General features: G+C 37.2%; 1 protein-coding gene across 3 annotated transcripts in view; it reads right to left on the bottom strand.

Moving 5' to 3' along the window:
* FCHSD2 (FCH and double SH3 domains 2) overlaps nucleotides 1-22512 on the bottom strand; it is a 299344-nt gene that overhangs the window by 66363 nt on the left and 210469 nt on the right. For all 3 annotated transcript variants that reach the window (XM_060103088.1, XM_060103089.1, XM_060103087.1), the window contains exons 9-10: nucleotides 19541-19663; nucleotides 6440-6535 (exon numbers count right to left, since the gene is read on the bottom strand). In XM_060103088.1, coding sequence (XP_059959071.1) covers nucleotides 6440-6535; nucleotides 19541-19663 — 219 coding nt within the window. The remainder of the gene's footprint in view (nucleotides 1-6439; nucleotides 6536-19540; nucleotides 19664-22512) is intronic.

Genomic DNA, 22512 nt, shown 5'->3' with positions numbered 1-22512 from the left:
TATGGCTGAGTAATATTCTATTGTACATATGTGCCATTCATTTATCCATTCATCTGTTGATGGACACTTAGGTTGCTTCCATGTCCTGGCTATTGTAATTAGAGTTGCAATGAACATTGTGGTACATGTCTCTGTTTGAATTACGGTTTTCTCAGGGTATATGCCCAGTAGTGGGATTGCTGGGTTGTATGGTAGTTCTATTTTTAGTTTTTTAAGGAACCTCCATACTGTTCTCCATAGTGGCTGTATCAATTTACATTCCCACCAATAGTGCAACAGGGTTCCCACTTCTCCACACCCTCTCCAGCATTTATTGTTTGTAGATTTTTTGATGATGGCCATTCTGACTGGTGTGAGGTGATACCTCACTGTAGTTTTGATTTGCATTTCTCTAATGATTAATGATGTTGAGCATTCTTTCATGTGTTTATGAAGAACCTAGGGGCAGGACAGGAATAAAGACGCAGACCTACTAGAGAATGGACTTGAGGACACGGGGAGGGGGAAGGGTCAGCTGGGACGAAGTGAGAGAGTGTCACGGACTTATATATACTACCAAATGTAAAATAGATAGCTAGTGGGAAGCAGCCGCGTAGCACAGGGAGATCAGCTTGGTGCTTTGTGACCACCTAGAGGGGTGGGATAGGGAGGGTGGGAGGGAGGGAGACCCAAGAGGGAAGAGATATGGCGATATATGTATATGTATAGCTGATTCACTTTGTTATAAAGCAGAAACTAACACACCATTGTAAAGCAATTATACTCCAATAAAGATGTAAATAAATAAATAAATAAATAAACACAGCTAGCACATAGCACAGCCAGGATTTGAATCCAAAGCCCATGATTTCTCATTGTACAACACCTGTATGAATCTCTAATACAAGTATGACCCATGTGACAGCTGAATGACTCTTCAACATAGAGAGCCTGATAAATGTAAATTCTCTCATTGGGACTTCCCTGGTGGTCCAGTGGTTAAGACCCTACGCTCCCAATGCAGGAGGCCTGGGTTCCATCCCTGGTCAGGGAACTAGATACCGCATGCCGCAACTAAGAGCCCTCATGCCACAACTAAAAAAGATCCCACACGCCACAACGAAGATCCCACATGTGGCAACGAAGACCTGGCACAGCCAAATAAATATTAAAATAAATAAATAAATAAATTCTCTCTCACAGAATAACCTTTTTTGGGGGTGGGGGGAATAAAAATTTTAGGCTACAGGGCTACTTCTGCTCTCACAACTACTGAGCCCATGTGCCACAATTACTAAAGCCCACGTGCCTAGAGCCCGTGCTCTGCAACGAGAAGCCACCCCAATGCGAAGCCCATGCACCGCAACGAAGAGTAGCCCCCGCTTGCTGCAACTAGAGAAAGCCTGTGCACAGCAATGAAGACCCAAAGCAGCCAAAAAAATAAATAAATTAATTTAAAAAATTATTTAAAAAAAATTTAGGCTACATTCCATATCCTTCTCAGAACAATCTTGTATTAAAAACTTTCATTTCAGTGAAGAAAGGTGAACTTTACTATTTCTAGAAAGATTTCTGACTTTCTGGTATCATCTGATACCAGAAGATATAAAGAAGAATAAAGAAAGGATACTTTAGAAATCAGTAACTCTATATGGAAATACAGACATGGAAATATTTCAGTATTAACCATGAGCCAGCTACTAAATTACTACATCAGATGAAACTTGACACTGATCACTGTCACTTGTAACCATCTTATGGTTAAACTAAGATTCCTAATTTAATTCTATGGCTGCACAGAATAGATAATTGTGACCTTATAAAATCATTTTGGCCAGTTCCTTTTGGTATATCATTCTAAAACATGACTCAAAATAATCATATATTAAAATAAAATGAAAAGGAATTTTGATTTACCAGCAGATAAAAAAAGGTAAGCCACAAAAAGAAGAAGTACAATAGTTTCAACCCTTAATTAAATTCCAGTGGTAATACTGTGACTGTTTGTTTTCAACTGGACATTTTTGACTTTTGTAGGGAAAATACTGGAACTTGAAATGGGTTATATTAAAAAGTTTTTTTAAAAAATGTTAAGATAATATATGAAAACCTTCCGAAGAAAATAAGTTACATTTAATCATGGTGGTGACTTTAAAAGTCCTATGGCTTTCCTGAATGCATCTTACCTAAATCTAGATCAAATATTTATTGACTACTCATCTCTATATAAGGCAAGGGTATATACAAATTATACACAATAAATATCTATTGAGTGAATAAAAAATGAATGTGCTAAATCCATAAGGAGTTCAAAGTTCCTAATATAAATTATAAAATCCAAAATAAAATTAAGGAACAATATTGTCCTGCAGGGGGAATCCATCTGCAATTATCATATCACTGTCCTACTTGAAAACATTCCATAGTTCTCCATATACTACCATATGTAAAACTCATACACAAAATCTGGTTGCAACCTACATTTATGGTGTTGTTCAACACCTTCACCATATCAAACCTACTTGCTGTTTCAAATACAGTAATGCACTTTCAAGCTTTTCTGGCTCCAACACTTATTAGCTAAGTGATCTTGAGCAAATTTTTTTTCTTTTCTTTTTTTTTTTTTTTTTGGTACTTCTTGTGTGTTATTTTCAAATGGGTGAGCCTTACAAAATGGGAATATTAGAACAAAGCATGCAAACATTTTTATAGTACTTGAAACATATTGCCTTGAGCAAATTTCTTAACCATAGTTTCCTTGACTATAAAATGAGTATTAAAAAGAGAACCTAAAATATAGGATTGCTGAGAGGACTAAATGAGTTAATACAGGCAATGCAATTAGAAAAATATCTAGCATGAAACAAATCTTCAGTGAATTTCACCTATTATTTTCAATTGTTATTTTCACTTCCTGGCATGTTGTTTTTCAATCACTGCAAAGTAAATTTCAATTCATCTTCAAGATCTAATCCATACTAAGAAGACAAACAATCTGATAAAAAAAGACAAAAGATATGAATAGACATTTTACCGAAGTAAATATATGAATCACTAATAAGCTCATTAGAAGATACTCAACATCATCAGTCATTAGGTTAATGCAAATCAAAACCACAATGAGATACTATTTCACATCCTCTAGGATGGCTATAAGCAAAGAGATAGAGAGACAACAAATGGAAGTGAAGATGTGGAGAAACAAGAACCCATATACAATGGTAGTAGAAACACAAAATGGTAGCCACTTTGTAAAAGTTTGTCAATTTCTTAAAAAGTGAAACAAATTTACCATAAGACTCAGCAACTCAAGAGTATTGAAAACATATTCATACAAAGACTTGTACACAAATGTTAATATCGGCATTACTGATAATAGCCAAAAGTGGGTAACAACCTAAATGTCTATCACTGATGAACAGATAAACAAAATGTGGTATATTCATAACACTATTCAGTAATTAAAAAGGTACAAACTATTGATACATTCTAAGACATAGATGAACCTCAAAAATATGCTAAGTGAAAGAAGCAAGACATAAGAGACCACATATTGTATGATTCAATTTATACGAAATTTCTAGAAAACGGAAACCTATAGAGAAAGAAAATAGATTAGAGGTTGCCTGGGCAGGGGATGGGAATAGGGATTAACAGTAAATGGGCGTGAGGGATCTTACTGGGGTCATGAAAATGTTCTAAAACTTACTTGTGATGATGGTTGTACAATTTGGTCAATTTACTAAAAATCAGTGAATAATATACTTGAAATGGGTGAATTATATGATATGTAAATATGCCTCAAAAAATTTGTAAAAAAATTATACTACATCAGGATGCATTAACTGTACCCATCAATGGACAGCAGGAGCACTCTATCATATACAGCACTTGCTTCATTATATTTTACTTATTTGTGTACATGTCAGTGAGCTCATCTAGTCCAGGCTCTTAACATGTAATAGTTATCCTCAGCCTCTCTCTGAACGATCAGCACTCAGATGCAGTAGGGACTCAGTGTCTGTTGAATTAAAATATGCTCCAAAATAGGATAGGAACAATAGCAATTTCAGAAATACGACAGAAGATAGCGGCAATTAGTGCTTCCTATATGCCCTGCATTTACCCGGCAGGAGGAGTAAGTTAATGGGGCACTGACTGGCACTCTCCGTGACAGGCTTTTCCAAGAGGAAACCAGAAAAGCAAGTAAACAATGGTTCCATTCTCATATGAAAGAACAGTACTAGTCCATACTGAGTCAAAACAATTATTTGGGATTTTATTCTTTGTGAGCAGTAAGAATACTTAATCTACAACAAAACAAAAAGTACATACAACAAATTTTACAGGTAAAAACATTTTCAAAATGATTATTCTAAAGACTTTTTCAGTGGTTGACAATCTGGGATGATTTTTACAAATGTGTGAGCATTTATCTTTTTCCATTACGAAAAAATTAACGGCTCCCCAAGTGCTGAACATTTCTTCTTAGGAAACAGAGTAGCATGTGGAAAGAACATTAAACTGCAATCAAGACATTAATGTGTCATTAATTCACTGTATGACTCTGGACAAGTCTCTTTTCCTTTCTAGGCTTCAGTTTCCTCTTTAATAAAGGTAAGTTAGCTCTAAGGTTCTTTCCAGCACTCCTGTTGAGGAAAACTAAGGTGCTTCAGACAAGATGACAAATGAGAAGCTCAATCTTTTCACTATAAAGAGGAAAAGAAATCCCTAATTTATAAGGGAAAAATGGAAAGCCCCAGCTTATGCATTCAGTAGCCCCTTACACATATATTTATAACTTTCATTCCAATATACCAGGTCCCACCCTTCATCAGCATGCAAACACACACACCCCATCCCTCCCACCCTTGACCCATACCCCCATATACCTCAGCTATGGTCATTCTCAGAGCACTGACAGGGGAGAGCTCAATATCCACCAGCTGGGCAGCTTTTAAACTCTGCCCAGTACAGATTGCACAAGGACAGAAAACAGCATAGAGTTAGAATTTTAAGGCAAATAGGGACACACAGCTAAGAACATTTAGCACAGTGTTCAGAAACAGTGAAGGATTTAAGGTTGTCATTGGGCTTTGGATGAGTGAGATGAGAGTCACTATTATTCTGATTTTCTTGAGGAAAATGGGCAAAGATAAAATCATCTCAAATTAGTCGCAATTTTAAGTCAAGCTTGGCAAACTTGTCCATACCCTGTATCCTCAGGACAATGTCTCCGAGTCATTAAGCAAAAGCTGATCGATAAAAAAAGGCGCTACTATAAAGGGCAAGGGTTAATAATCTAGAGGGAAATGCTGATTTCCTACATTTCTTTATATAGCCACTAACAGGGCTACTTAAAGTTTAGTAGGAAAAGTAATGAAGATATCTCCAGCAAAGGTTTCTATTAAACTGATACCATTAAACTCTGATATCATAAACTCCCCTGGTTTTGATTCTAGGTTTACCAACAGACTTTACCAATACAACTCGACTTCCCTCTTGGCTTGCCTGCATTGAGAGAATGTGCTAGATATGCCAACATGTGCTTTCTCAACTTGTAGAAGTTAAATATCTTTTTAAAAATGTTATTAAATTAGTATTCTGGTTCTTTTTCTTTAATTAAAAAATGGCTATCATCTTTCATATATTAAACTCAAGGATAAAAACGTATGATTAATGATTGTTTTTTAAACACTGCCAATTTGGCATTTGTGTTAATACTTTAACATTCTAAGAAATCTGAAAGGAATTATAAAGGGTCTATAATTTTTAATAAAACCAGTAAAAATATTTGTATGCATATATTCATTATTCTATTTATTAATTCTATTCTGGTTAAAACTTAACCACTGGTGGGCCTCCCTGGTGGTGCAGTGGTTAAGAGTCCGCCTGCCGATGCAGGGGATACGGGTTCGTGCCCCGGTCTGGGAGGATCCCATATGCCGCGGAGCGGCTGGGCCCGTGAGCCATGGCCGCTGGGCCTGCGCGTCCGGAGCCTGTGCTCCGCAACGGGAGAGGCCACAACAGTGAGAGGCCCACATACCGCAAAAAGAAAAAAAAAAAAAAAACAAAAAAAAAAAACAAAAAAACTTAACCACTGGTTTCTTTGGAAGGGTATGCATGTGAAGAATTTCATGAATAGAAAGTATGTAATTTACATTTGAATTGAAAAAAAATTATTGAGTATTTTTTTCTTTTTCCCTCAGTTCAGTTTTCAGATTTCCAGTAACTTGTTTTATGATTTAACCCTATTAAGCAGAAAGTTGTTAGCATAAAGATACTGGGCGTGTTAGTCACATTTTAGAAAGAAGAAATGTCACAGTTTCTCTGCATGCTCACAGTTTTGTTATAATATTGAGATACACTCAGTTTTTGTCTGTCTATTCCAAGGATAGTAGTTATTTAAGAACAAACATAGCTTAAAGACAAATGAAATGAAAATCTGGAATTCCCTTACAGTATCACTGTCACAAGGCTGGAACTGGAAGGGCTGGGGTTTGTGAAATACAGCATTCTCGTGTAAAAACAGCTGAAGATTATAGTCTCGTACCACCTAAAGAGAAAATAAAATATCTTTAAGTCTTTAATAAGGTTAAAATGTTCAATAATTGTGTTCTAAAGTTTAAGCTTTATTCTGCTGTTTTCCAAAAATGAGCAATCATCCAGTACTACGTGGTCAAAAAGAAATTACAATTTTTTTTTTCATTTTAGATAACAGTTGTTATCATTGTGCCCCATTTTCTCAAGAATCTAAGTATGGACTGTACTAGTTTAGAAACTAGCCCAGATTTGAGGACTAGAAAATATGCACTATTTTAAGACTGCAAAAAGATGGCTATTACACAAAATGTTATTCTTTTGAACACAGGGGTGGGGTGGGGAGTGGGGGGTGGGTGTGGCTGTGTGTGTTGGAGGGGGTCGGGGGTGTGTGGGGGTGCAAATAGGGAAGCACATTAGCTTGTCAGGTCTCTCCCAGTTCTAAAGTTTTGTAGGCCTCTTAAAGTTTGCTTTATGGAGATTGCCATCTAGGAAACTGCCAAATAACCTTATACATAACACAAAATAGTATTTTTCTAGTACTTCTTGCCACCTTTTTAAGGAGGTTGTATTCTAATTACCATCTTAAAGCATACCAAGAAGACAGACTAGAAAGGAATTTATAGAGAAGGGGAATTCTAATACACATAAAGTATCAAAACAAATAGCACAGAAAGACAGTCATCTAAAAAGAATTCATTGTATTATATACTCTGGGAAAGAGTGGAAATCAGCAACATGTGATTGTGCAGAAACCCATTTTCTATTTTGCTACACTGCTTACCCTTGACTCTTCTTTCATTTGTAGTATATTACAGCTCATTAGCACCTCTGCCAGAGGATGGACAGAAGAAGGAAGAAAAGTTTAAAGCAGCTCTGTGGCTATACTTTAGCAGTCCTGGGAAAAGAATTCATTCAGGAGATGGAGAAAGTAGGAGGTATATTGTGCATTTTATTTACCAGCACAGCCCAATTCTCTATTGCTCCTCTGCACCCCCCACCCCCATGCAACAACCATTTACTGAGAGAGCTTACCAGGCCTAATGTTAAATGCAGCAGAGCGGGGGAATACACAGAGGAATAAATATGAATAAACAAAGTTAACATCTTCAAGGAATTTATAATCTAGAAACTGGGAGAACTAAACAGATTACACAATTAAAATACCCTATGGAAGTATGTAGAATGTACTAGGAGAGCACAAAAGATGGTGCTATTTAATCCAGACTGAAGGGGTGGGATGGAGGACGGAGTGGTTGAAAAAATGTGGTCATGGAAGGCTGGCTGAATAAACATATTCTCAAAGGGAAATGTGTTTTTTTTTTCTTTTCCTGGATTCCAGTTTTAAGCTAGAGTAGCTGTGAAAGCTCTTTTTTTTTTCTTTTTAAATTTATTTATTTATTTATTTATTTATTGGTTGGTTGGTTGGTTGGTTGGTTGGTTGGTTGGTTGGTTGTGTTGGTTCTTCATTGCTGCACGCAGGATTTCTCTAGTTGTGGAGAGTGGAGTCTACTCTTCGTTGCAGTGTGTGGGCTTCTCATTGAGGTAGTTTCTCTTGTTGCGGAGCATGGGCTCTAGGCCCGTGGGCTTCAGTAGCTGCAGCATGCGGGCTCTAGGGTGCGTGGGCTTCAGTAGTTGTAGCTTAGTTGCTCCGCAGCATGTGGGATCTTCCAGAACCAGGGATCGAACACAGGACTGTGCCACCAGGGAAGTCCCCTGTGAAAGCTCTTGACACAGCCCTGAGACACAGCCTCACTAGTCACCATGCAGAAAAAAGCGAAGAGGATCATCCTTCTAGTTGCTAAACCTATCCTCTCAAGCCCCACAAACCAAACTTCCTTTTCTTTCTTTCTTTCCTCTTTTTCTTTCTTTCAAGGGGGAAGTATCAACCTTTTTAAATTTTTAATTTTTTGTTACGGAACATTTCAAAGTAGAGAGAACAGAATAATGTATCCCCATGTACCTACCACCCAACTTCCAAAACACAAATTCTTGTTTCATCTATAAACCTACCTGCTCCTCCCCCACCCCAATTATATTGAAGCACGCCCTAGACATATCATTTCATCTATAAATATTTCAGTGTAATGTCTAAAAGACAAAGACTTTAAAATATATATCCATATTAAAATTTACAAAAAATATTATAAAACAACCAGTAAGTGTTCAAATTTCTGTTCTATGTTTTAAAAAGTTTTACAAATCTGGATCACAATAAGGTTCCCACAGTGCAAATGGATGATGTTGCTTAGGTTTGTTTTCATATATAGGTTTCTTCCTCCATCTCCCTTACCCCCACCCCCCTTCAATTTGTTTGTTGAAGAAACTGAGTTTTTGTTTTGTAGAGTTTCCCACAGTCTGAATTTTGTTGACTCCATCCTCGCAGTATTCTGTTTCTTGTGTGTTCTGTAAGTTGGTGCTTCTTTGCATTTAGGTTTTTGTTTTATTTTTATTTTTTGACAAGGTGGTGTTTACTTCTATGAAGAGGCTTGCCTCTGACTTGCCTCTTTTTTTTTTTTTTTTTTTTTTTTTTTTTTTTTTTGCGGTATGTGGGCCTCTCACTGTTGTGGCCTCTCCCATTGCGGAGCACAGGCTCCGGATGCGCAGGCCCAGCAGCCATGGCTCACGGGCCCAGCCGCTCCGCGGCATATGGGATCCTCCCAGACCGGGGCACGAACCCGTATCCCCTGCATCGGCAGGCGGACTCTCAACCACTGCGCCACCAGGGAGGCCCTGACTTGCCTCTTTTTGATATTAACAGTTGTAGTGGGCTGAATGAATGGTGGCCCCCCAAAAGAGATGTCCATGTCCTAATCCCTGGAACTTGTGAATGTTACCTCATTTGGAAAAAGGCCCTTTGCAGATGTAATTGTTAAGGATTTTGAGATTAGGAAGTCATTCTGGATTCTGTGGTTGGGCACTTAATCTAATGATAAGTGATGTCATTATAAAAGGCAAACAGAAGAAAACACAGACAGAAGAGGAGCCAATGAGACCAGAGGCAGAGATTGGAGTAATGTGACCACAAACCAAAAAATGTCTGAAGCCATGAGAAGCTGGAAGAGGTAAGAAACGAATTATCCTCTGAAGCCTTTGGAGGGAGTGCAGCCTTGCTGACACTTTCATTTCTGACTTTTGGCCTCCAGAACTCAGAGGGAATAAATTTCGGTCATTTTACGCCATCCAGTTTATGGTAATTTGTACAGCAGCCGTAGGAAACTAATAGAACAGACCTATGATGATAAATGCCTAAACATATTAGGGGTTACAAAAACTAGAGATTTTTCTATTTTTTCTATCACTTTTTCAAGGAATTCTATCATTCCTTTTTCATTTATTAGCTGGAATACTTCCATAAGAAAAACTTTCCAAGTCAATTATTTAGTTACCTTGAGGTACATTTTGTATAAGGCAGGATAAACACTTCCTCTTCCCTTTATTATCTAGTTTTCAAATTGAGCTGTTTCCCTAGCAACCTCCAAAGAATGACCAATTATAGCTTTAATAAATTATTATTATGAAGTCACGGATTTAAAAATATTTGATGTGTTTTAATCTACTGCTGTTATTATCATTATTGATGCTAAAATTATCCCATCTTTGGCTAGCAAGATCACATCCTGAGTCCCTTTGAGATGGGACTAGTAGTTTTTGATAGTTTTGACAGTTTCCTTGCTTTCCATTATAACAAATTATTTAACATTTACCTTAAATATTTCATGTCCCAGATCTAGAATCAGTGCTATTTTCCCAAGAAGCACTGTTTTTATTTATTTACTTTTATTATTATTTTTTTTAAGTGAGTAGGAGAAAGTACATAGAAAACAAGATCTGTACACTAGAGGTACTGGGTTAGTTACTGGTCTTCTCTCTCAAACAATTCATTTTGAAAGGAAGTTGCAAAGAGATCCTGTGCACCTCCCAATGTCGGCATCTTGCATAAATATAGTAAATATCAAAACCAGGAAATCGACACTGGTACAAAGCATAAAGCTTATTTAGATTTCACCAGTTATATATGCACTCATTCTGGGGTGGTGTATGTGTAGAGGTCTATACAATTTTATCATATATATAACTTCATGTAACCACTATCACAATACTTAACTGAACCATCACCATATGACTCCCTCGTGCTACTCCATAATAGCTCCCTCTACTTTCCTCATCCCTAATTCCTGGCAATTGCTAATCTGTTCTCTATTTCTATAAATATGTTATTTCACAAATGTTACATAATGGAATCATGCACCATGTATCTTTTCTTTTTTGGCCATGCGGCACGGCATGAGGGATCTTAGTTCCCTGACCAGGGACTGAACCCGTGCCCCCTGCAGTGGAAGCACGGAGTCTTAACCACTGGACCACCAGGGAAGTCCCACCATATATCTTTTTGAGATTTCCATTTTCACTCAGCATAATTTCCTATAAGTTCATCCAATTTGTTGCATGTATCAACAGTTCACTCCTTTTTATTGCTGAGTAGTATTCCATAGTATGGAAGTACCACCATGTGTTTGATCCCTCACTCACTGAAGGTCATTTAAGCAGTTTCCAGTTTTTGGCTATTATGAATAAAGCTACTCTACATTTGTGTCCAAGTTTCTGTGTGAAAATAAATTTTCATTTTCTCTGGGATATATGCCCAATCTCTCTCTCTGTAAAGCTGTTACTGAAGTATAACTGACATACAATAAACTGTACATATTTAAAGTGCATACTTTGATAAGTCTTAACTTACCTATACACCTGTAAAAATATCACCATAATCAAGATAATGAACTTATCCTTCACTCTCAAAAGTTTCCTCATCCCCTTTGTAATCTTTCCTTCCAGTCCCTTCCTGCTCCCCTCTGTCATTCCTTGTGACAACTGAGGTCAGGCCTTAAATCTCATTACTGATGTATCCTTCAGCAACTAGCACACTGACCCTGTCTAAAGTAGAATTCAATAAACAGTTGTTAAAGAACACCTCTGTATCCATCACTGAGATTAAATAAAACATTACTATTACTGTCGAAATCTATATACCCTCTCCTTATTGCTTCCCACCTTCCTTCGAAGGAGTGTTCCTCAACCTTTTTTTTTTTTTTTTTTAATGTTTTTTAAGTGTTATCACTCCCACTCCCCAATCCAGGGACCGTTTTAAGACATTTTGTCCCTAATCTCCCTCTTTGATTAAATTTTAATACCACAAATATACTGTATATATGTTCATGTACTGTGGACTGCTGTAATATCTAAGATTTTTTTGCAAACCACCCCTCAAAATCTGGAAGCAATTTTTACTCCCTTGGGGAATATCTGCCCCTCTGCAAATGCATGCTGCTCTAGATGTAACCACTCTACTGAATTTTACCAAGCTCTTCTTTTTTTTTTTCCTTTTAATAGTGTTACTACATATGATGTATCTCAAAATGATACTGTTTTCTTGGATATTTTTGAACACTGCATAAATGGCATCTTAGTGTGTGTCTTCTTTTGCAAGTTGCTTTTTTTTAAAATTGAAGTATAGCTAATTTACAATGTTGTGTTAATTTCAAGTGTAAAGCAAAGTGATTTAGCCATACACACACACACACAAACACACACATATTCTTTTTCAGATTCTTTTCCATTATAGGTTACTACAAATACTGAGTATAGTTCCCTGTGCTATACTGTAGGTCCTTGTGCAATTTGCTTTTTGCTCAATATTACATTTATGAATCTCATCCATATTAATGCATGTGCCTACAGAGCTTCCATTTTTATTGTTATCTTGTATTCCATTATTCATCTTACTGTCAGTGGACAGCTGGGTTATTTCTAGCTTTTTCTAGTCTTATAAAGGAAGTTGCTATGAACATTCTTTCAAAAGTCTCCTGGTACCCACGTGCCAGAGTTTCTCTAGGTTATTTTCCGAGCAGTAGAACTGCTGGGTCATAAACTAAGTGCATCTTTTTTTTTTTTTTTTTTTTTTTTTTTTGTGGTACGCAGGCCTCTCACTGTTGTGGCCTCTCCCGTTGCAGAGCACAGGCTCCGGACGCGCAGGCCCAGTGGCCATGGCTCACGGGCCCAGCCGCTCCGCGGCATATGGGATCCTCCCGGACTGGGGCACGAACCCGTATCCCCTGCATCAGCAGGAGGACTCTCAACCACTGCGCCACCAGGGAGGCCCTAAGTGCATCTTTAAATTGACTAGATAATGTCAAATGTTTTTAAAGGGTATCAATCTGTACCCTTCAGGGCAGTGTAAGAGTTTCGGTTAATCCATATTCTCACCAACAGTCATTCCTGTCTGTTTCTGTCAATCTCATAAGTATAGAATAGAATCTCATGGTGATTTGAATTTCCATTTCTTTGATTAATAGTGAGTATAAGCGTTTGTATTAGTTTCCTAGGGCTGCCATAACAAAGTGTCACAGATGAGGTGGCTTAAACAACATAAACTTGTTTCCTCACAGTTCTGGAGGCTAGAAGTCCAAGATCAAGGTGTTGGCAGGGTTGGTTTCTTCTGAGGGCCTCTTTCCTTGGCTTGTAGATGGTCATCTCTTCCTGGTGTCTTCATATGGTCTTCCCTCTGTGCCTGTTTGTGTTCTAACCTCCTCTTATAAGAACACCAGTCATGCTAGATTAGAGCTTGTCCATATGACCTCATTTTACCTTAATAACCTCTTTAAAGGCCCTATATCCAAATACAGTCACAGTCTGAGAAAGCAGAGGTTAGGACTTCAACATATGGATTTTAGGGGGACACAACATAGGCCATAAAAACATCTTTTATTTATTTAATTTTGGCTGTGTTGGGTCTTCGTTTCTGTGCGTGGGCTTTCTCTAGTTGCGGCTAGCAGGGGCCACTCTTCATCGCGGTATGCGGGCCTCTCACTGTCACGGCCTCTCTTGTTGCAGAGCACAAGCTCCAGACGTGCAGGCTCAGTAGTTGTGGCTCACGGGCCTAGTTGCTCCGTGGCATGTGGGATCTTCCCAGACCAGGGCTCGAACCCGTGTCCCCTGCATTGGCAGGCAGATTCTCAACCACTGAGCCACCAGGAAAGCCCATAAAAACATCTTTTAATATGGTAATAGCTATTTGTTTTTTATTCTGTGGGACACATGTTGTATGATGTATCAGTACTTCATTTCTTATTATGAACAAATAATATTCCACTGTATGGATATACTGTATTTTATTTATCTAATCATCAGTTGATTGACATTTAGGGTGTTTACAATTACTGGCGATTATGAATAACACTGCCGTGAACATTTCTGTACAAATTTTTGTTTAAACACTTTTTTTAAAATAAATAAATTTATTTATTTATTTTTGGCTGTGTTGGGCTTCGTTGCTGTGTACAAGCTTTCTTTAGTTGTGGTGAGTGGGGGCTACTCTTTGTTGCAGTGCGTGGACTTCTCATTGTCGTAGCTTCTTGTTGTGGAGCACGGGCTCTAGGTGCGCAGGCTTCAGTAGTTGTGGCACGTGGGCTCAGTAGCTGTGGCTTGCGGGCTCTAGAGCTCAGGCTCAGTAGTTGTACCACACGGGCTTAGTTGCTCCGTGGCATGTGGGATCTTCCCAGGCCAGGGCTCGAACCCATGTCTCTTGCATTGGCAGGCAGATTCTTAACCACTGCGCCACCAGGGAAGCCCTAAACACTTTTTTTCAATTCTCTTAAAGTGGAAGTGCCGAGTCATATGGTAACTGTGTCTTTTTTTTTTTTTTTTGGCGGTACGTGGGCCTCTCACTGTTGTGGCCTCTCCCGTTGCAGAGCACAGGCTCCGGACACGCAGGCTCAACGGCCATGGCTCACGGGCCCAGCCGCTCCACGACATGTGGGTTCCTCCTGTATCGGGGCACGAACCCGTGTCCCATGCATGTGTCTTACTTTTTGAGGAATTACCGAACTGTCTTCCACAGTGGCTGCACCATTTTATATTCCTACAAACACTGTAAGTGGGTTCTAATTTCTCCACATCCTTGCCAACACTTGCTGTTGTGTGTGTTTGTTTTTAAACACTAAAGCTATCCTACTAGGTGGGAAGTGGTATTTCATTGTGGTTTTGATTTGCATTTCTCTAATGACTAACAGTGCTGAGGATCTTTTCATGTGTACATTTTCATTGGAAAAATGCCTATTCAAGTCCTTTGTCCATTTTTAAATTGGGTCATTTGTCTTTTATGTGTTGAGTTGTAAAAGTTATTTATATATTCTGATTATTAAATTCCTATTAGACACATGATTTACAAATATTTTCTCCCATTCTATGGACTGTCTTTTTCACATTCTTGATAATGTTCTTTGATGCACAAAAACTTTTAATTTGATGAAGTTCAGTTATCTATCTTTTCTTTTATTGCTTGAGCGTTCATGTTAAATCTAAGAATACATTGGCAAATCCAATAAAGATTTACCTCTGTTCTCTTCTATAATTTTATAGTTTTAGGTTGTTGACCCATTTTTTTTTTTTTTTTTTTTTTTCGGTATGCGGGCCTCTCACTGTTGTGGCCTCCCCCGTTGCGGAGCACAGGCTCCGGACGCGCAGGCTCAGCGGCCATGGCTCACGGGCCCAGCCGCTCCGCGGCATATGGGATCCTCCCAGACCGGGGCACGAACCCGTATCCCCTGCATCGGCAGGCGGACTCTCAACCACTTGCGCCACCAGGGAGGCCCTGTTGACCCATTTTGAGTTAATTTTTATATATGGAGTGAGGAAGGGGCTTAACTTTATTCTTTTGCATGTGGTTATCCTGTTGTTTTGGCACCTCTTATTAGAGACTATTCTTTCTCTATCAAATGGCCTTGACAACCTTGTCGAAATCAGTTAGCCACAGATGTCTGAGTTTATTTCTGGACTCTCAATTCTTGCTGGTCTACATGTCTATCCTTATACTACTACCATACTATCTTGATTAGTTGCTTTGGGGAATACTGAAATATATATATTTTAAAATATTTATTTATTATTTATTTATTTTTAGGCTGAGCCAGGTCTTAGTTGCAGCACACGGCATCTTCATTGCAGCATGCATGAGGGATCCAGCTCCCCAATCAAGGATGGAACCCGGGCCCCCTACATTGGGAGCACAGAATCTTACCCACTGGACCACCAGGGAAGTCCCTGGGGAATATTGAAATACTGGTGCTATGAAATCTTCCAATCCATAAACATTTATTATTTCCATTTATTTAGGTCTTCTTTAATTTCAGCAATGTTTTGTAGTTTTCAATGTACAAGTTTTTCACGTTTTGGATAAATTTACTTCTAAGTAGTTATTCTTCAAATGGTACTGTAGTTAGAATTATTTTCTTAATTTTCTTTCAGTTCATTCATTGATGGAGTATTATGGAAACACAACTGATATTTGTGTTTTGATTTTGTATTTGCAACTTTTGCTGAATTCATTTACTAGCTGTAGGACTTTTGTGGAATCTATAGGATTTTCTATAATCATGTCATGTGCAAATATAGATAATTTTACTTCTTTCTTTCTGATTTGGTGCCTCTTATTTCTATTTCTTGCCTAATTGCTCTGACCAGTACTTCCAGTACAATGGTGAATATTAGTGGTGAAAAGTGGGCATCCTTGTGTTGTTCCTGATCTTAGGTGGGGAAAGCTTTCAGTCTTTCACCATTGAGTGTGATATGTGATGCAGGTTTTAAAAAAATGCCCTTTACCATGTTCAGGAAGTTCCCTTCTATTCCTAATCTGCTGAGCATTTTTATAATAAAAGAGTGTTGAATTCTGTCAAATGCTTTTCCTGTGTCCTTTGAGATGATCATGTGATTTTTCCCCTTCATTTTATTAAGTTTACTTTTTTGGTAAGTCTTCAAGGTATTAAGAATGACAGTACTAGACAATTTAATTTCCAAAGAAATATAGAATAACATTGTTATTTTTGAATTGTTAAAAGACCTACATTATTAATTGGTAGGAATTCCCTTATGCAGACAGAAAGCAAGCACACATAAACAAACTGTAAGGCCAGTAGAACTACTTTTAGAATTAACTATGCCAGAGAAAATATCTCTGACAATATCTGCTTCAGTTACATGTAGAAAGCATTTCATAAAATATTAATTAGAAAAGCAAGCTTCATAAATAATTAAAATTAAAAGTTCCTAGGGCCAGCTGTTTCCCTTTAGGGGAGAAAAGATATAGAGGGCACTGTAAAATTTACAATGTGTCACTATGGATTACCTCCAAAATATCTTTGAGAACATGTACAGTTAAAATTTAGATATGTGGAAAAAAATGAATTCCGCCCCCCCCCCAAAAAGACAAGCTAGTAATGGTGTAGAATAAAAATCAAAAGAGTTTCAAACTTCTTTTTAGGTTATTAGATCACTAGGTTGCTTTTAGCAGTATAACAAGAGCAACATAAGCTCTTTTTTTTTTTTTTTTTTTTTTTTTTTTTGCTGTACGCGGGCCTCTCACTGTTGTGGCCTCCCCCATTGCGGAGCACAGGCTCCAGACGCACAGGCCCAGCGGCCATGGCTCACGGGCCCAGCCTCTCCGCGGCATGTGGGATCTTCCCAGACCGGGGCACGAACCCGTATCCCCTGCATCGGCAGGCGGACTCTCAACCACTGCGCCACCAGGGAAGCCCAACATAAGCTCTTTGTAACAGAAAAACACGTGGGATAAAACTTATAGGTATGAGCTCTTCTGGTACTAGGAACAAAAGGGCACAACTCCTAGTTACATCATTCTTACAAAATTTTTATTACTACCACTTTCAATCTAAACATAAGAGCATCTCATTTACTCCTCATCCCTGGGGAGTAAGATACTCATATGAGTGAATGTAGTGGAAAATAAAAGCTTATCTCTTTATGTGTCCAAATCAGTTGACTCATTTTTAATTCATTTTCTATGAAAATAATATAAGCTAAAGAGATAATATAGATAGTAGAGTATGGAAAACACTGTGTGTGAGTGTGTGACCTCAGGCAAGCCACATAAACTTCCTGGGTCTGTCTTCCTCTCTATGAAATGAGCATGATAATACCAACCTCAGAGGATGTGCTAAAAACTCCTAGAAAATTGTTAACTGCTGTATAAAATATTAGCACATTTTAAAGACTATATGTTTACCTGTTTTATAAACTAAAGGTAGTGTATTCAAACTTAACTTATTCTTGGAAAAAGAGATTTCAAGGAATTCTGTCTGGGGACAGTCTCTCTGATAAAATTAGAAATGAAAAATGCCCCCTATTACATACTCCCCCCATTGAATGGAAACTTGAAAAACTCACTTTTAAATAATTCATGGGTTAATGACAGGGGCGGGGGTGGGGGGGAATGCAGAAACAATAAAAAAGCCCTACAAACATATCATGGACTGCAATTAAAGCAGAAAGACAAACTTTTTAGGTTCAAGTGGATTACTTGAAAACAATAAAGACTGAAAATATAGAACCTAATAGAAAAAAAAGCCTGAAAAAGAATAAAAACATAAACTGTAATAAAGTAGAAAGAAATAATGAATATAAAGGCAGAAATTAAGGAGACAGGAAACAAGAACACTGAGTAGTAGAACAAGAGCTGGCTCTTGGAAAACATTAATAAAATAGACTGGTAAGTCTGATCAAAGTAAGAGAGAAAGCACAAACAATATTAGAAATGAAAAGGGAGACAACTACAGAGGCAAACAACTTTATATGCAAATTTATGACATCAAATTTGATAAATGAAATGGACAATTCATCTAGGAAAGTGTAAGTTACCAAAATGTACTAAAAAGAAACAGAAAATCTGAATGGACCAATAAATATAAACAATCTGATTACCAGTCAAAAATCAACCTCTCCATAAAAGGAACAAAACCAAGATGTTTTTATAGACTTTTCCCTGCAACATTCTCTTACGGAAGATGTCAAATGTACGCATGTTAAAATAAAAAGAATTGTACAGAAACACCTATATACCCACTACCTAGATTCTTCAATTATTATTTTTCTACATTTTCTTTCACTTAACTATCCATCTATTCATCCATGTATCCTTTCTACACATTCATCCTTTTATATCTTTTATTGAATCCTGGGGGGTGAAAATATAAGAATACAAAAATATGACAGGATTTCAAAGCACCAGACTAGTGATATTTGTATTCCCATATCAACTTAACATTTTAAATGTTTTTCTAAAAATAGAATTGGAGCTATGGTACACTGAAAATAAGAATAAATACACATGGAGGCGTTCAGGAAGAAAAGTCTGTGTCCCTTTTCTTTCCTGTCTTTGGACACTGTCTTGTGAGATGGAGACCCTGATTCCTTTCCAAACAACTTTCTAAGGTACTAGCTAGTTCCTGCTCCTCCTGCCAAAAAGGAGAATTGAACTGGATCTTTTAAAATAGCAGTTATAAAATGAATATATTTTAATAAATGTATTCATTCAGTCAGGAAACATTTACTATGCACTTAATTTATCAGAAAGAAAATAAGATTTATTAATCGCAGGAGCAATTTATCTTCCACAGGGCAGTTTCTCTACTGCAAAAAATTTTAATCTGTCAGATCCTAAAGAAAAATGATTTCATTTATTTTCTATGTAAACAGTGTGACAGACCAGCAAAGTTGATGGACGTCAACACATTTGAATGAAAAGATTACTATCAAAGAATGACAGCATATAGAAGGCAAGGTTAATTTTTAAAAACAAGATATTATAACATTAATTTCTTTATCAATTATAAAATGTTAATTTTCCTTTTTGCGCCCCTTTATTATTCTTCGCACTGACACATGACCTTGTTGTTTTACGAACTGAGTGTATTCAAAATTCATTTGAGTGAAAGATAAAAGCTCTTTAAACCATCTTCTCAAGAGCAACATACATGGCAATAGACTTTTTTGACCTTCATCAAGGAGAACAATACACCCTCCAATTTTGTTAAAAGAAATAGCGTTTCTAGGAGATTTGTCCTTTAAAGCATTGTTCTAATGTCATTGGTACCTTCATTTTGTTTGTATGCAAAAAACATTTTAGATTCTAAAATGGATAATATCACATATTGCACTAAAGGTAACTCGCCTTGCTGGAAGTTTCTAATAAAAACTGGAATGTGTTCTGCACAGCTTGGCATGTCTCTAGCTCCGTCCGGCTGAAGGCTATTAAATAATCCTTGAGGTGGTCATATACATTTCCATCAAGAGCCTGTAAAAGAGGAGTAAACAAAAGCAAAAAAATTATGATAAAGCTTTGACACACAATGCCTATTGTTTAAAAGGTAAGTTCAGTTTAAGATCTATTAATAAAAAATTAATAAAAGATATAGGTCGTTATGTAAGAATAAATATAAACTTTAAACAATCACTTGGGAAAACATGAATTTCTCTAATAAATAGGAACTAAAAAAGGTAAACCCCAATATTGGTAAAGTTGTGGGGACAGGATAACACTTGGGAGACAAAATGCTTCATTTCTGATACTTGTTCATCTGCTTATTAGTTATGTCAACTTCTGTAGTCCCTTTATAAGAGTAGGTGTGGGAGTTAAATGAAATAATGGATGTAAAGAATCCAGACACAGTGCCTGGAACAGAACAGACATTCAATAAACATTAATCTCCTCCATCTTTCCTCATCCATTATTGGTAGGATTCTAAATTAATATATTCTTACTATAGAGCAGTCAGAGAAAAAACACAATAGAAATAGTAAAAATTAAAAAATGACTCAGAAATCCTGTTTTGGGGAAGAAACACCAATGCAAAGTCTACAAAGAGTTTTAAACATTCTTACTTATTTAAGCATTTAGAGCAGGACTCTTTGAAATTGAAAAAAAAGAAGAGAAAACCACTAAACATTTCAGATATATTAAGTTATGATATACACAGACTAAAATATGCATAGCCACCAAAATAAAAACTGTGGAAACTGTAGATGGAAAAGAATATATTGAATAATTTTAGGCTAACAAAGTAGAATAGAATACATACATACATACTAGCAACAGCTATGGTAAAATATATCATTAATAATAATAATAAACGTTCTGCAGTCTTACAAATTAACAAAGATATTCTTAAAAATTGAGGTAAAATTCGCATACCATAAAAGTCACCATTTTAACTATTTCAAAGTGTACAATTCAGTGGCTTTTAGTACACTCACAATGTTGTGCAACCATCACTACTATCTAATTCCAGGGCATTTGCATTACCTCCAAAAGAAATCCCATACCCATTAAGTGGTTGCACCCATTCCTACCTTTCTCCCCGCCTCTGGCAACCACTAAACCACTTTCTTTTTTAAAAATTAATTAATTAATTTTGGGGGCTGCGCTGGGCCTTCATTGCTGTGCGCAGGCTTTCTCTAGTTGCGGTGAGCGGGGGCTACTCTTCGTTATGGTGCGTGGGCTTCTCATTGCGGTGGCTTCTCTTGTTGCGGAGCACGGGGCGCGTGGGCTTCAGTAGTTGTGGTTCACGGGCTCTATAGCGCAGGCTCAGTAGTTGTGGGGCATGGGCTTAGTTGCTCCACTGCATGTGGGATCTTCCCAGACCAGGGCTTAAACCTGTGTCCCCTGCACTGGCAGGAGGATTCTTAACCTCTGTGCCACCAGGGAAGCCCCTCTACTTTCTATTTCTATTATAATTCTATTTCTATTATAATTTGCTTATTCTGGACATTTCATAAAAATGGAATCATATGATATGTGGTCTTTTGTGCCTGCCTCTGTCATTTAGCATGTTTTCAAGGTTCATCAATGTATTAGTACATTTTATGGCTAAACAATATTGCATTGTATGGATATGCCACATTTTGTTTATTCATTCATTAGTTGGTGGACATTTGGATTGCTTCCACTTTTTGGCTATTATGGATTTTCCAATTCTCTTGGGTATATACCTAGTAGTGGAACTGCTGGGTCCTCTGGTAATTCTGTGTCTAACTGTCTGAGGAACTAACAATCTGTTTTCCACAGTGGTTGCACCATTTTACATCTCCACCAGCAATGTATAAAGGTTCCAATTTCTCCACAACCTCATCAATACTTATTTTCTGTTTTTCTGTTTTTAATTATTCAAGCTGTCCTAGTGGTATCTCATTGTGGTTTTGATTTGCATTTCTCTAATGACTAATGATGTTGAGGGATTTTTCATGTGTTTATTGGCCATTTGTATATTTTCTTTAAAGAGATGTCTACTCAAGTCCTACACTCATTTGTAAATTGGGTTGTTTTTCTTTTTGTTGTTGAGTTGTAAGAGTTCTTTATATATTTGAATACTATTTATATATTTGGATACATATATCTTATAAGATATATGATTTTCAAATACAGTCTCCCATTTTGTGGGCTACATTTTCACTTTATTAATAGTGTCCTTTTTTAAAAATATTTATTTATTTATTTATTTATTTGGCTGTGCTGGGTCTTAGCTGAGGCACACGGGATCTTCACTGCAGCATGTGGGATCTTTAGTTGCGGCATGCGGGATCTTTAGTTGCAGTATGTGGGATCTAGTTCCCTGACCGGGGATCGATCCCAGGCCCCCTGCATTGGGAGCGCAGAATCTTAGCCACTGGACCACCAGGGAAGTCCCTCAATAGTGTCCTTTCATGCACAAAAGTTTTAATTTTGTTGAGGTCTAATTCAGCTATTTTTTTCTTTTGTTGTTTATGTTTTGGTGTCATATCTAAGAATCCTCAATGGAGGTTTTATAGTAAGGAAATTATATATCCTACTTTCATTAAACATTCACTATAAAATTGACTTTTAAAAAATAACACAAATTCTGTCCCCAAAGCATTAATAAATCTGCAGGTTCTATAGTGCTTAAACCACTAGATGGCACCATCAAGCACTGTAAATATAGGCAGTGCAAATTCCTCAAGATTCCTTTCCATGAGGTTATGCAACATCCCCAGAGAGACTGCTGGTGTTAAGTCTGAATAACAATTCCTACCTTAGGACATGCTTTTCATTAACTTATTAAAAAATGAACATATAGCTACTTCTGATAAGAGGTTTTGCCTTAGAATGCTCTTGGTAGATGGTCATAA

The sequence above is a fragment of the Mesoplodon densirostris genome, chromosome 7, assembly GCF_025265405.1.
Source record: "Mesoplodon densirostris isolate mMesDen1 chromosome 7, mMesDen1 primary haplotype, whole genome shotgun sequence".
Classification (NCBI taxonomy): Eukaryota; Metazoa; Chordata; class Mammalia; order Artiodactyla; family Ziphiidae; genus Mesoplodon; species Mesoplodon densirostris.
The sequence above is the reverse complement of the archived record's forward strand: the minus strand, read 5'-3'. Positions and strand labels throughout refer to the sequence as shown.